This window comes from Temnothorax americanus, unplaced genomic scaffold, assembly GCF_048541705.1.
Source record: "Temnothorax americanus isolate GAGA-0224 unplaced genomic scaffold, ASM4854170v1 Scaffold4, whole genome shotgun sequence".
NCBI classification, from domain to species: Eukaryota; Metazoa; Arthropoda; class Insecta; order Hymenoptera; family Formicidae; genus Temnothorax; species Temnothorax americanus.
Window position 1 is genome coordinate 6,905,667 of NW_027509547.1, and position 15,825 is coordinate 6,921,491.

Consider the following 15,825-nt stretch of genomic DNA (forward strand, 5'->3'; position numbering starts at 1 on the left):
AATAATATGCTGGGACATAATTCTTTTACAAAGGAGCGAGAAGAGCATTGGGCAATCAGAGTTCGTTCCGTGAAAGAATTAATGCGACGATGATTAATGCGTTAATTATTAGGTAACAAAAAAAACTTATGCAATTTTCAGTTAAGTTCACTCCACAATGAATTATTTTATTTTATAATAATTTGCAGAGTATAAGTTTTTATGTGCATTAAAAAATGTATAAATCGCATCAATTAATCAGCGCACTTTGACTTGATATGTTTTGTTGCGGGGTCCTATGCAAAAACCGGAACAACGATAGACCGAAGCTTTCGAGGGGTTGCACGAGGATCGTCCGGCAGCAGATCAGGATAGCCGAAGTGCACAAGATCGCGCCCTGGCCATGATCGTGGAGAACTATTTACAGCCGCGAGTTATTGTCGTCGTTGAATCTTTTGCAGCCTTGGCAGACCGCCTCGTTGAAAAGACACGTGCGTACTCAATAGTGTGATGTGTGATCGTCGCGGCCGCTCAATCTCCACTGAACGACTCTTACCATCGTGTTCATCATTATGGATACGTGAGAAGGAACGTGCACGAGCGTGACCAGTAAACTCATTGGCACTCAATCAATCAATCATCTTTATTTCTCTCCCCTAACTCATTGGCACTCGTTGACCACCTACGTCGTTGACGACCACCAATGACATGTGCGTCCATTCACTTTTCGTATAAATCAAACGTGATGACAAAACTCTGTTTCGCGAATCAACAACGAATCGGTAACAAATGAATGGAATTATAATAGTCTGTTATCGATTAAAGAAATGAACTATTAAACCAGATTATACAGGGTAAGTTTTATTTCGTGTGCCAAATATCTCCGCCAAATATCTCAGAAATATTGGTTTATTGTTTCAGTTTCAAAAGTTGGAGGGTTCAGTTTTAATCAATTCACATTGATATATAGTTACACAGTTCTTAGTCCAGTTCTGGGCAACTTCTTATCTTTTCACCCCCTGTTTTCGTAGTTTATTTTTTACGTAGCACTATATGTTTCGCCAGGTCAATACTATTCTTCTGTATCTCTATTTTCCTGCAGGTATTTAATATTGCATAATAGAAGAGTTGCTCAACAAATTCTTATTTTGCGAGACACGTAACGTTATATTAACGTCATACTATATATAGAAACAAATTCTTTTCTTCGATAAACGAGATATACGCGATGTTGAAGAAGGGCTCCGATGAGAAACCGAGGCGACTCGATCGTATTAAAAATTAATGTGCGCTTGACAACGTGTACGGCATTATTAATGCATAAATGCAATTGTAATGACAGGATGTTGTTAGAAATGTTACTATCCCGCTGGAAAAAGAAAGACGAACCTGTACATTATTAAAAAGACGAAGGAGATTTCGCGACGACTGGAACGACGGGACGAGAGTAAAGCCAGCAATTACACTAGGATGAAGATATGGACATTCTACCGATAAACTTTAAGGCCCTGCGTTTTTGCGGCGCATGGAAAGAGCGGGAGGACGACAACATGTGCGTTGGATTTTTGCGCTTTTGTTACAGGTAATATACATAAAGCAGTTATACCTAAAATATACTATACAGCAAAAGATAAAGACAGTGATACAAAAGGTTTTCCGCATCGATCTGTGAATTTCGCCATTTCTATGAGAGTCTTTTTTTTTATCGCCAATATATTCATCGATCATTTAAAGCGGTGCCGGTGGTAAATTTACAGGTACGCGGTTTTTCTCTTGATATACGAGTTTACGATATCCGATGTGATAGAAATGATTCGCACGCGCGACCACATTCAAGAACTGACCGAAGGGCTCTTCTTAGGACTGACTTTCTTAACGCTGAGCGTGAAGTATGCAAATTTTCTGTTGCGGGAGAACGAGCTGTCGGATTTGTTGGAGTGCCTGCGCATGAAAATGTGCCAGCCGAGAAATTCCACGGAAAAGCTGATAATGGAAAAGCACAGCCGCAGAGGTACTCGGGTATTCACAATTCGCAAATATGCATGTTGTTTGGCATAAATGTTACGTATCACGAAATATAAATACATATATCAACGATAATAATTAATCAAGCAAGATAAAAAATTAAGAGAAATATATATAATATAAATAACCACCTGTCTAAATATCATTTCTTGTTAATTAGATATTGCTATATCATACTGCAAATTGATATATACTTTGGCACTTAAATAATTGCTTTGATTAATTGCTTAAAAATTAATTAATTATGCTAACAGTTAATTAATTGTTAGGATAATTAAATATTGTGTAACAACCTTTGTGGAAAACACAAATTTGTTAAAGTATTATGTCTTAAAGTTTTTCTATCATCTAACATGCATGTAGATATCAAAGATATTGGATTACGAAAAAGTATAAAAAGATTTTTTATTTCCTTTGATTTGATAAAATATTAAAACTTACTTAAAGTTAATTGTGCGTCGACGGCGTGCGCACGCATTTCTGATTTCTTCTTAATTAGAAAAACTCGTAGTAAAGAGAGATAAAAAAAATCAATTAATATCTGCAACTGATATTTACCGGAAGTCAAATGTTTACAACAGCTAAGTGGAGCACTATCGCGTTCATGATGATATCGTATGCGTCCGCGTTAGGCTTCCTTCTACCACCAGCTCTAAAGCTATTCAAGGGGGGCGAGCGTGTGCTGCCAGTGAAGTCATACATCCCGTATTCCGTGTCAAATCTACTTCCGTATCTAGCTACGTATCTGCAGCAATTTTTGGCGCTATTTTATGCGATAATGCTTAACGTTTCCTTCGACAGTCTCGTTTACGGCTTCACGATTCACGTTTGCGCGCAGATCGAGCTGATGTGCTGCCGATTGACGGACAGTTTGAAGAGCACCGGCGATATTTCTTTCGTACGGAAGCCGCATACGGAAGCTTCGATCGTGGAATGCGTCAGACATCACTTGCTCGTGGGCATTCTGGTAAAGAAAATACGAGCGTTGTTCATATGGACGATAATGATCTTCTTCTTCTTCAGTCTGCTCATCGTGTGCACCAGTATCTTCATTCTATCAAAGGTATCGCAAGAGAGATGTTTTATTTACCCTCGGCCGTGCGACGTATATTTATTTCTTGCAGAAGAAACTACTCAGCTTCGAGTTTCTTTCGATGTTCATATATCTGAATGATATGCTGCTTCAACTGTTTTACTATTGCTGGTACGGAAATGAACTTGAGTTGAAGGTAAATAAGCGTAACATTAAAAAAAATACGTAGAGAAGCTTACCCTGGTCAAAAAATTTCTCATATTTCCTCAGAAATATTCTAAGAATTGAGACTTATAAAAAATTCTTAAAGAATATATATTTCTCAGATACTTCCCGAAATAATTGGACAAGAATTTTTGGAATATTTTAGTATATTCGTACGAAAATATCTAATAAATTGCATAGATTTTTTCGTATTTATTCAGATTTTTACAAAGATGTGTTGGCGGGAAAAATCTAAAATATTTTGTCTATTATTTTCTCTATTATTTATTATTTTGTCTCAGTTTTTCTGAAAAACGAGTCAATTCGTATAAAAAATTTGGACAATTCTACGAAAGTCTAAAAATATTTATAGAAATTCTGTTTAATTATATATGAAAGACTCTGAGACATTTATCCACAAAAGTAATATTTGAAAGGAAACATTTAAATGCGAAACAGAAGGTTTAAAAAGTTTTATAATTCAAAAAAACAACTTGCAATGATTGTTCGAACATTATCCCGCATTGAGACGAGTTAATATCTCCGTGCAAAAAAATATTTTATTGGTTGGTTAACGTTTTTTGCAAATTTTTGCCGCAGAGTAAAGGCATCGTGAACGCTGTGTATTCCAGCGACTGGACAATGGTGACACCGCAAGAACGCAGATTGCTGATGCTGATTATGATAAGTAGTCAAAGAGGAATAATGCTCTCCTATCACGGAGTATTTGCGTTATCTCTTAACACTTTTACTTGGGTAAGTAAATGTGTTAGTAAAAATTAATTAAAACATAAATTTACATATATATTTTTTACGTGCATTGTGAGATTCGTGTTTGAGGTATAAAAATTATTGCGATAGTTACTTATCTGCGCATTTGAGTTATGGCAGGAAACAATTGCACAAATTAACATGAGTATGAATAGATTTTTCCTACGCGTTTCGCAGTGATGTAATATCTTATTTCCGCAGATTTGCAGGACTTCTTATTCAGCTTACAATCTCCTGCAGCAAGCATCCAATTAATTGACTGTCGTATTGTATATAATGAAAAAAATAACATTTATTTTGCTGTGCAAAATAATTTTATAGACAAAACTTATAGACAAATATATCTTATTAAACAAAACGTAAGATACGGCGCAGTATTTTTTTCAAAAGATCTACTATTCGCAATAATAGTATAATATCCATTAGACGCATATTACAAATATAACGGTGCATTGTTAGGTGCATCGTAAAAAAATGTGACGTGGTAATAATGATTCATATAATAAAATTGTAAGAATCCTGTAAGATAAAATGCAGTTCCACAAAATTGATACACAGTTTTGGTGATACTGGTTCCACTAAAAACATGAAAGAACACAAGACTTTCTGCTCTAAAGTATATAAAAAATATTCTCTACAAATATTCTTAGAATATTTTTTGATTATGATATCGTTCTGTTGTTCTGTCGAGAATATCATTTTATCATTGCGTATATTAACGAAAAGGGATGAGGCACTTTTCACGTCTGCTGCTCTATAATTTGTCGTTATTAGCTTAATTTGAGTCACATTATTAGCAAGTTTGGCCACGAAGGCGTCCCACTTGACTTGTCATTTGCCCAACGCACTCCGCTGTTGTCGTTTGCTCAAGCAGCTGTAACTGCTGTAAGTCAATGAATTAATCGTCAGAAGCACTCCTGAGATCTGAGTTGGCGTTCATGATACCCATGAAAGCCTCGTAAAAGTCGTAACTCAGTCCCTTAGCACCCCAGACTGCCGGATCGTCGTTAGAAACAACCACGGGCGAGCCCGATGCGAATAAACTGGCCGCGGGATGATTCCTCATAGCCTCCACAAGACCGAGAACGTGGTTTGAGATGGGACAGACCTCCAATGCGATGTCTAACTGCTGCATTAACTTCCAAAAGAGCGGTACACTTTTACGTTTTTCGTTTCTGCGGTGTGTATGGAAAGAACGTTAGAATAGCAACTTGACTTCTCGCCGCGCTTTGTCAGTTTCTGCTACAGATAAAATAATTATAACGTTAAGCTAAAATAGACCTAGTAATTTTGTTAAAAACATTTTGTCGTTAATACATTAAAATTGAAAATTATATGTGGAAATAGAGTACTCGTTAATTAAGTGATAAAAATTTTTAGAAACTATAATATATGCATTGCACATTCTTCTTCTCTTTTATATAATTTTGATAGCTATAATATACAATCACTGCTCTACTATGTTACTTACGATATTTAAGATAATCGAGCTTGTACGTATGAGAAACGACGTAGAGGATTTAACGGACCGTCTATTCTCGTCTTAACTTTCGTGAGCATGTGCCTAAAGTTTTTCAACATTTTAGGAATGACATTGCAAATTACGTGACTTGCTAGATTGTTTTCGCACAAAGTTATGTCAGCCAAGGGATTGAACGTAGGAATCAATACTGAGACGATACAATCTCAAAGATATTTTATTGCTCCTAAAGGCACATCAAGGCCTTCAGAATTTCAGTTGGAATATAAAATATGATAATAATAATAATTAAAACCTTTTGTTAAAAAAAAAAAAAATAATGTACTTACGAATATAGAAATAAATATTTATATTTTAGTTTGTGAAAAAGAGATTTGTCGGTATAATAAATAGTTAGCTACGTAGCAAGTTTTGTTAATTATTATATGGACAGTAAACATATTTGTTAAGAAGATTAATTTTATTTGTTGGAATAGGAGAGCTTTGGTAAATAACAAATTTATTCAGTTTCTTTTTCATATATTTTTTATATTTCCTTTATTCTCTCTTATACCAACATTTTTTACCAGCGATAATTTTGTTGCAAAGGCAAAATGGAGAAATCTGCTATTCGTGATGGCCATCAGTCAAAAAGGATTGAAACTGTCTTATTACGGAATTTTCAGCTTGGGCTTCGACACTTGCATCTGCGTGACAGTCTACATTTATTAAATATATAGATGGTTTTTTTATGTAATAATATCTTTTATATAATAATATTAAGTTAATTTGACTTTTATCTAAATTTTTGATAATAATAGCGTTAAAATAGAAAAAAAATCTCTATCATCGATACGTGTAGAGTTTTATGTTTTATCACCAGTGTTTCTTATTCCGTTTATTCGCTACGTGAATTTGGTGTTGGCTATATTTTATTTGTCGCGACTATATATTTTTTGTCTACAACAGACGTAGCATTATATAATGCTTTACAACAGAAATGGTCGGTGCTATTGAATTATTCACGCGTCGATATATGCCAACTAAGAAACTCTACGAAAAAAAATAGAAGAATAGTAAAAAAAACAAGATAATTAATTAAGACTAACAAATACAATCCAGAGAACTCGTTTAAATTAATCAATAATTGTGCGAATATTGATCTAACTATCATGCATATCTATATTGCGAAAATTTAACTTTAACATTTCATGTTTTATATTGACACATGCGGTTCTTTAACGAGATAAATCAAAATATTCGTGACAGCTAAGCGCTCTTTTTTATAATATATTGTAAGCAATTGGTGTGGGAGTATCGTTTTGGAATTATGCAAAGGAAGAAGCGTTAAACCTACCTGCGAAATCGTATCCTGTTTTGCCTCGAAAGCATTTCCATACATGGCAAAGCATTAACGTACCTGCAACAGATTGCATCCGTTTATGCAATAATACTTAACGTTTTCTTTGACTCGTTCTGTTTCGCGAATCAACAACGAATCGGTAACAAATGAATCGAATTAGTCCGTTATCGATTAAAGAAATGAACTATTAAATCAGATTATACAGGGTGAGTCGGGGTGAGTTTTATTTCGTGTGCCAAATATCTCCGCCAAATATCTCAGAAATTATTGGTTTATTGTTTCAGATAAAAGTTGGAGGGTTCAGTTTTAATCAATTCGCATTGATATATAGTTATACAATTCTTCGACCAGTTCGCGGAAACTTCTTATCTTTTCACTTCCAGCTTACGTAGTTTATTATATATTCACGTAGCGCTATACCTTTCGCCAGTTCAATACTACTTTTCTATATCTCTATTTTCCTGCGGGTATTTAATATTGCATAAGAGAAGAGTTGCTCAACAAATTCTTATTTTGCGAGATACGGAACGTTATATTAACGTTGTACTATAATATATATATATAGAAACAAATTCTTTTCTTTGATAAACGAAATATACGCGCGGTTGAAAAAGGGCTCCGATGGAAAATCGAGGCGACTCGGTTGTATTAAAATTTAATGCGCGCTTGACAACGTACACGGCATTATTAATGCATAAATGCAATTGTAATGATAGGATGTTGTTAGAAATGTTACTATCCCGCTGGAAAAAGAAAGATGAACCTGTACATTATTAAAAAGACGAAGGAGATTTTGTGCGACGACTGAAACAACGGGACGAGAATAAAGCCAGCAATTACACGAGAGTGAAGATATGGACATTCTACCGATAAACTTTAAGGCCCTGCGTTTTTGCGGCGCATGGAAAGAGCGGGAAGACGACAACATGTGCGTTGGATTTTTACGCTTTTGTTACAGGTAGTACACATGAAGCAGTTATACCTAAAATATACCATACAGCAAAAAGATATAAAGATAGTGATACAAAAGGATACAGTGATACAAAAGGCCAATTTATTCATCGATCATTTAAAGCGGTGGTAAATTTACAGGTACGCGGTTTTTCTCTTGATATACGAGTTTACGATATCCGATGTGATAGAGATGATTCGCATGCGCGACCGCGTTCAAGAGCTGACAGAAAGACTCTTCTCAGGATTGACTTGCTTAACGCTGTGTGTAAAATATGCGAATTTTCTGTTGCGGGAGAACGAGCTGTCGGATTTGTTGGAATGCTTGCGCGTGAAAATGTGCCAGCCGAGAAATTCGACGGAAAAGCTGATAATGGAAGAGCATAACCGCAGAGGTACTCGAGTATTCGCAATTCGCAAATATGCATGTTATTTGGCATACATGTTACGTATAACGAAATATATTATCATATATCAACGATCAATAATGAACCAAGACAATTAAGAGTAATGTATATAATATAAATAATTACCTGTGTCTAAAGATCATTTCTTTTTAATTCGATATTGCTATATCATACTGCAAATTGATAAATATTTTAGCACTTAAATAGTTGCTTTGATTAATTGTCTAATAATTAATTAATTATGCTAACAGTTAATTAATTGTTAGCGTAATTAAATATTGTGTAACAACCTTTGTGGCAAATATACAATTTTGTTAAAATATTATGTCTTAAAGTTTTTCTGTTATCTAACATGCATGTAGATATCAAAGATATTGGATTACGAAAATGTACAAATGGATTTTTTATTTGCTTTAATTTAATAATATATTAAAATATAATATTAAAGTTAATTGTGCGTCGACGGTGTGTGCACGCATTTCTGATTTCTTCTTAATTAGAAAAGCTCGTAGTAAAGAGAGATAAAAAAAATCAATTAAATATCTGTAACTGATATTTACCGGAAGTCAAATGTTTATAACAGCTAAGTGGAGCACTATCGCGTTCATGATGATATCGTATGCGACCGCGTTAGGCTTCGTCTTAACGCCAGCTCTACAGCTACTCAAGGGGGGCGAGCGTGTGCTGCCATTGAAGTCATACATCCCATATTCCATGTCAAATCTACTTCCATATTTAGCTACGTATCTGCAGCAATTTTTGGTGCTATTTTATGCGATAATGCTTAACGTTTCCTTCGACTGTCTCGTTTACGGCTTTACGATTCAAGTTTGCGCGCAGATCGAGCTGATGTGCTGCCGATTGACGGACAGTTTGAAAAGCACCGGCGATATTTCTTTCGGACGGAAACCGCATACGGAAGCCTCGATCGTGGAATGCGTCAGACATCATTTGCTCGTGGGCATTCTGGTAAAGAAAATACGAGCGTTGTTCATATGGACGATAATGATCTTCTTCTTCTTCAGTCTGCTCATCGTGTGCACCAGTATCTTCATTCTATCAAAGGTATCGCAAGAGAGATGTTTTATTTACCCTCGGCCGTGCAACGCATATTTATTTTTTGCAGAAGAAACTACTCAGCTTTGAGTTTCTTTCGATGTTCTTATATCTGAGTGGTATGCTCCTTCAACTGTTTTACTATTGTTGGTACGGAAATGAACTTGAGTTGAAGGTAAATAAGCGTAACATTAAAAATAATACGTATATAGAGAAGCTTACCCTGACCTGGTCAAAAAATTTCTCATATTTTCTCAGAAATTTTCTAAGAATTGAGACTTATAAAAAATTCTTCAAATAATATATATAAACTTCTCAGATACTTTTTAGAAATGATTGGACAAAGATTTTTGGAATATTTCAGTATCCGTACGATAATATCTATAATAATTAGCACAGATTTTTCTCCTATTTATTCAGATATTTACAAGGCACCAGAAAAAATCTGAAATATTCTATTATTTTGTCTGAGCTTTTCTGACAACGTCTCAATTCGAATAAAAAACTTGAAAAATTCTGAAAATTTGTATAGAAATTTTGATTAATCATTAATGAAAAACTATGAGACATTTTTTCATCAGGGTAATATTTGAAAGGGAACATTTAAATGTGCGAAACAGAAGATTTAAAAAGTTTTATGATTCAAAAAAACTTGCGATGATTGTTCGAACATTATCCCGCATTAGAAAGAGTTAATATCTCCGTGCGAAAATATATTTTATTGGTTGGTTAACGCTTTGCAAATTTCTGCCGCAGAGTGAAGGCATCGTGACCGCTGTGTATTCCAGCGACTGGACAATGGTGACACCGCAAGAACGCAGATTGCTGATGTTTATTATGATAAGCAGCCAAAGAGGAATAATGCTCTCTTATCATGGAGTATTTGCGTTATCTCTTAACACTTTTACTTGGGTAAGTAAATGTGTTAGTAAAAAATAATTAAAACATAAATTTACATATATATTTTTTTGACGTGTATTGCGAGATTCGTGTTTGTGGTATAAAAATTATTGCGATAGTTATATTTATCTACGCATTCGAGTTATGGCAGGAAACAATTGCGCAAATTAACATGAGTATAAATAGATCTTTCTTACGCGTTTCGCAGTGATGTAATATCTTATTTCCGCAGATTTGCAGGACTTCTTATTCAGCTTACAATTTCCTGCAGCGAGCATCCAATTAATTGACTGTCGTATGTATATAATGAAACTTCAAGTAACACTTATTTTGTTGTGCAAGATAATCTTATATCTTATTAAACAAAACGTAAAATACGGCGCAGTATTTTTTTCAAAAGATCTACTATTTCGCAATAATAGTATAATATCCATTAGACGCATATTACAAATATAACGGTGCATCGTTAGGTGCATCGTTAAAAAATGTGACGAGGTAGTAGTGATTCATATATAAAATTGTAAGAATCCTGTAAGATAAAATGCAGTTCCACAAAGTTGACACGCAGTTTTGGTGGTACTGGTTCCACTAAAAACATGGAAGAACACAAGACTGTAGGCTCTAAGCTCTAAAGTAGATAAAAAAATATTGTCTATAAATATTCTGTGATTATTTTTGGATTATGGCACCGTTCTGTTGTTCTGTCGGGAATATCCTTTTATCTTTGCGTATATTAACGAAAAGGGATGAGGCATTTTTCACGTCTGCTGCTCTAATTGTCGTAATTAGCAAGTTTGGTCACGAAGGCGTCCCACTTGACTTTCCATTTGCCCAACGCACTCCGCTGTTGTCGTTTGCTCAAGCTGCTGTAAGTCAATGAATTAATCGCCAGTTGCTTGAGACTCCTGAGATCTGAGCCGGCGCTCATGATACCCATGAAGGCCTCGTAAAAGTCGTAACTCAGTCCCTTAGCACCCCAGACTGCCGGGTCGTCGTTAGAGACAACCACGGGCGAGCCCGATGCGAATAAACTGGCCGCGGGATGATTCCTCATGTCCTCCACAAGACCGAGAACCTGGTTTGAGATGGGACAGACTTCCACTGCGATGCCTGACTGCTGCACTAATTTCCAGAGGAACGGATGCTTCGTTAACGCGTATCTGAAAGAATGCCGCAAGTGTCGATGTTTAAAACCAGTCCACTGAAGTATTTTAGGCAAATATTTTTGGTATACCTACCACAACTTATTTTACTAAGTTTTGGAATAAAAATTTAGACAGGCCAAGACACTACGAAACAACTCTAGATAAGTAAGGGAAAATCGTAAATTGCTCTTTGCATCTGACTTCTGAATTATTTTTTATGTTTTAATTCAATGTTTAATTCATATATATCATTAATTTATCTTTTTCTGTTTGTTTTACTTACCCGTGGCCGATGCGTTTGGTGTTAAGCAAGAAAGCGTCGAAGAGATTATAGTCGGTCGACGTTCCGTACCATTTCGTCTCGCCGGCGTGAAAGAAAAATGGAATTCCCTGTGCAACGGTATTCAATTTGTTGGCAAATTCACCGAGGGACTTCCCCTTGTCTTCCTGGCCGACCAAGTCGAAACCAGCGATAAAATCCGGATAGAGACGTTTTAGCTGCGTCAACGTTTTCAGGTAGTCCTCTACTTTTTCTTGGTTGGCGCGACGTCCTGGCGCGTATATGATCTTAGCACCAATAAAGTCCGGATGATCCTTTACAAACCTGTCGCGTTCATTTATTATGTTACGTTATCTCGCTCGAAATATTTCTTGGCGTAGCCGCCGAATATTGAATTAACCAGCAAAACGAAATATCTTTTTTCATGAAATTTTAGTTTCGAGACTACCAATTGGGAAATTGTTGTATCTCATTTATTTATTGAGAAATAGGGAAAATTGTACTTTATTTATTTACTAATTTTGTAATCTGAGACTAGAGAAATAAGATAATTGAAAAAAAGCGTCTTACCTATCAGTAACGTCCTTGAGGATCTGCACCATTTTGAACGGCCCGTACGTCTTGCCGTCGAGATCGTATATCGACGACAGCGTTGATCGTATCTCTGCGTACATCACGTTGTCCTCGTAGAGTTCCTGGAGATTGCGATAATGGAGGTCCTCGAAGACGGGTCGGTACGATACGAGGAACCTCCACGCCTTGAAGACGCTATCGAACTTTTCCCATGCCTTGTCGACGGTGTTGTAAACGCTGTTCGGGTTTTCTGTGACCATGGTCATGGACCGCTTGATCTTCTCGTTAATAGCGTCAGCCCGGGTTGGATTTTTGCGCACCTTGCTCAGCAATTCCCAATTGCAATCGTTGCCGGGCACGTCAAAGAATTTGAGCCGCAGGTTGCTGTTCTCATCGCACACGTACAGATTTTCGCGATAAGTCAGGTTGAACCGATATTCGAGCGAGGCGATAGCGGTATTGTGAGCGTGGAGAACAGCACCCTTAGGCATGTCGCGCAGGATCTTGAACACCTCGGACTTCTCGATTTCCGGTATCACTTCCATGAAGTTGTGCGACGGTAAGAAACTATGGCCGGTGGTGAAACCTGCGGAAGATGCGATGATTTCGGTGCCGTAAACCAAGCATTAAAAAATTAGAGTTATACTTAAAGTATAACTTTGAGTCTTTCGTTAGTCATTTTCCCATTACGCTTCCTAAGTTTTATCCCCCCCTAATCGGTCTTCTATTATCTAGCGTGTTTTTGGGTAAACATTACGTTAAAATGTCACGTCTGATAAATTGTGGGACATGTCCGTCGTAAAAGCGGATATTCTAATGTGTTCTCACGCTGTGAATGGTTCACGGTTTCGTGCGCAATCATTGATAATGCTTTAAAACACGTTATTTGAAATAATTTGAAATATGTGTGAGAAAGTCACTCAGAAAGCGTGAATGCTTTTAAACAAAGATAATTTGAGGAGTGAGATTATCGAAGTTACCGTGGAGATAATATGCTGTGATATAATTCTTTTAAAAAGAAGTGAGAAGAGCCTTGGGCAACCAGATATCGTTCCGTTGAAAGAATTAATGCGACGATGATTAATGCGTTAATTATTAGATAACCAAAAGAGTTTGATGTGCAATTTTCGGTAAAGTTCACTGCAATTAATTATTTTATAATAATTTGCAGAGTATAAGTTTTTTTATGTTCATCATAAGGCATATATATATCACATCAATTAATCGGTGCACTTTGACTTGGTATTTTTTTTTGTAAGTTTGAACCCTTTTGAAATGTCAATTAAATCTGATATATATAATTTGGATTTATTTGTTTTATGAATTTAAACTCGGTTCAAGGGCTGTGGAAACGGCTCGTAAGATAGCATTTTTGGAGAAGATGTGATAAGAAAAATGCACAGTGATGGTTCAAGGAGATATTCTGATTTAAAAGGTCGTAAAAAAGATATTAATGTAGGAATTTTTTGTAGATAAATGAAAGAAGTAAATAAACTTTGCATGTTCTTTTTGTCTTATTTCAAGAATATATTTTTATTTTCTAAGTAACAAAAAAACGCACTTTTTTATATATTATATTCTGGTCACTAGGAGCTTACAAAAAAAAACGCATATGGACGGTGTAAATAATTTTAGCTGTCCTAGGTAGGTATTTGAAATGTAAAAACCAACAATTTTCTTATTCAGAAAAATATGGCTATCGTTTAAACTAGAATAAATATTATACATTTATTAGTTTTTTCTTTTAATAAAATATACCAACACAATTTTGAGGAAAAACTATAAAATTTTTAATAAGAAGGTCGCTATTTTGTCTGTAACGAAAGTATTGGTTTAGTTATAGTGCAGACGATATATAGCCACACTTTTTCTGAATAAAAAAATTATTGCGTTTCAGATACCTATAATCATTTACACCGTCTATGTTTTTTTTTTTTTCGAGTTCTTAGGCTCATTAGGCTGCGTTCGGGAAGCGCGCTATTAGCGCTATTGCATCATTTTATCTTTATCGCTCGTGAAACAAGGATAAAATAAGCAAATAGCACTAATAGCGTCTTCCGGAACGCACCCTTAGTAACCAGTTTTTATAACATAAAAAAGAGCGTTTTTGTTACTCTTAAAAAATAAAATATTAAATAAGGAGCTAAAAGAACATGCAAAGTTTAACATTATTCTGGTTATTCACTTTTTTCGTTTTTTCGTGAACACGATCCACCGTAGTTTTTTTTTTAATTAATAATTAAAGTTGAAAACTTAGTCAAGCGACGCGTTTATTAACACACACTTTATTTAATCTATTTCAGGCAAAATATTATTCTACAACGTAAAAATTATTTACTAAATAATCTCTTTACGTCGTTACGAATCTTTGCGATGCGTTATTCTATTTTTTTATAATCATAAAAATAAAAAAATTAAAGCGGCAATCTTTTCTTCGAATTCATTTAATCGCAGACAAAACAAGTCAACCTCGAATCGATCGGGTTCTAACAATTGTAACTGAAAGGTGATCGAACCGTCGTAGAGTTCTCGAATTTTGGCTCTCATTAGTATCTCATTGGCCTTGGTCTCGATGAAATTGAGTTCCAGATTGCCGCCCAAGGACTGTTGTTTCTCCTGCGACACCATTTGCTCTCGTATCTCCCAGTACTTGTTTCGTTGCGGGGTCCTATGCAAAGTAAACCGAGGCAGCGATAGACTTGAGCTCTCGAAGGGTTGCGCGAGGATCGTCTGGCAGATCAGGATCGCCAAAGTGAACAAGATCGCCCTAGCCATAGTCGTGGAGAACTGTTTACAGCCGCGAGTTATTGTCGTCTCGTTGAGTCTTTCGGAACCTTGGCAGACCGCCTCGTTGAAAAATCACGTGCGCGATCCTGTGCGTACTCAATAGATCTGTGTGATGCGATCGTCGCGGCCGCTCGATCTCCACTGAACGACTCTTACCATCGTGTTCACCATTATAGATACGTGAGGACACGTGGGGAGGAACGTGTGTACGAGCGTGACCAGTAAACTCATTGGCACTCGTTGACCACCTGCGTCGTTGACGACCACCAATAACATGTGTGTCTATTGACATTTTGTATAAATCAAACGTGATGACAAAAATTCTAACACAGATGACTTATGCATCACGGTGTAAATTTATTCAGGTCGCAATTAATGAAACTTCGCGCTACATCAGCATATGTATTACGCGGTGTTATTACACACGAAGAAAGTGCAACAAGCTTCGTGCAGCGTTGATATCGTTAAAGAAGAGAAAGACCATTTGTTTCTTTCGCTACAAATTTATCGGCCGATTTGGGATCGTTTTCTTTTTTCACGGAAAACGAATTTAGAATTCAACGAACGAAGAGAGCATCCAAAATCCATTGAACATCTATGTAATTGTAAGAAGAGTTTCGCAAGAATCGTAAGGATCCTTCACGATTATCTTGTTTCTGCGACTCGGCAATATTACATGTTTTGCTTAGACTTTATTTCTTTTAGAATTAAAGAAAACGCCAAGTTTTTTTCTTATAAATAAATTTGATACACTTCTTCTTTTTATATTTCTCATTTAACTAATAAATTTACGAATGTAAATTTTATAATAGATAAAAATTATTCTGTAAGATAAACTTTATAAATATATACGTATCACAACCAAAGGTTGCGTTATAAAGATTGCCCAAAA

General features: G+C 35.8%; 2 protein-coding genes across 2 annotated transcripts; one reads left to right on the top strand and one right to left on the bottom strand.

The window, feature by feature from the left end:
- The first annotated feature begins 1,413 nt into the window (after positions 1-1,413).
- LOC143902422 (uncharacterized) lies at positions 1,414-10,542 on the top strand. Its single transcript, XM_077415300.1, has 11 exons — positions 1,414-1,561; positions 1,737-1,990; positions 2,586-3,067; positions 3,129-3,233; positions 3,842-3,997; positions 7,668-7,792; positions 7,927-8,180; positions 8,776-9,257; positions 9,319-9,423; positions 10,005-10,160; positions 10,381-10,542. The coding sequence occupies exons 1-11, from the start codon at positions 1,458-1,460 to the stop codon at positions 10,432-10,434; spliced, it is 2,277 nt and encodes a 758-aa protein (XP_077271426.1). The 5' UTR covers positions 1,414-1,457; the 3' UTR covers positions 10,435-10,542.
- A 9-nt stretch (positions 10,543-10,551) lies between these two features.
- LOC143902650 (adenosine deaminase 2) lies at positions 10,552-15,173 on the bottom strand. Its single transcript, XM_077415743.1, has 4 exons — positions 14,663-15,173; positions 12,144-12,732; positions 11,577-11,897; positions 10,552-11,308 (listed from the first exon to the last, which is right to left on the bottom strand). Exons 1-4 carry the CDS (start codon positions 14,919-14,921, stop codon positions 10,921-10,923), a joined length of 1,557 nt encoding a protein of 518 aa, XP_077271869.1. The 5' UTR covers positions 14,922-15,173; the 3' UTR covers positions 10,552-10,920.
- Positions 15,174-15,825: the final 652 nt, after the last annotated feature.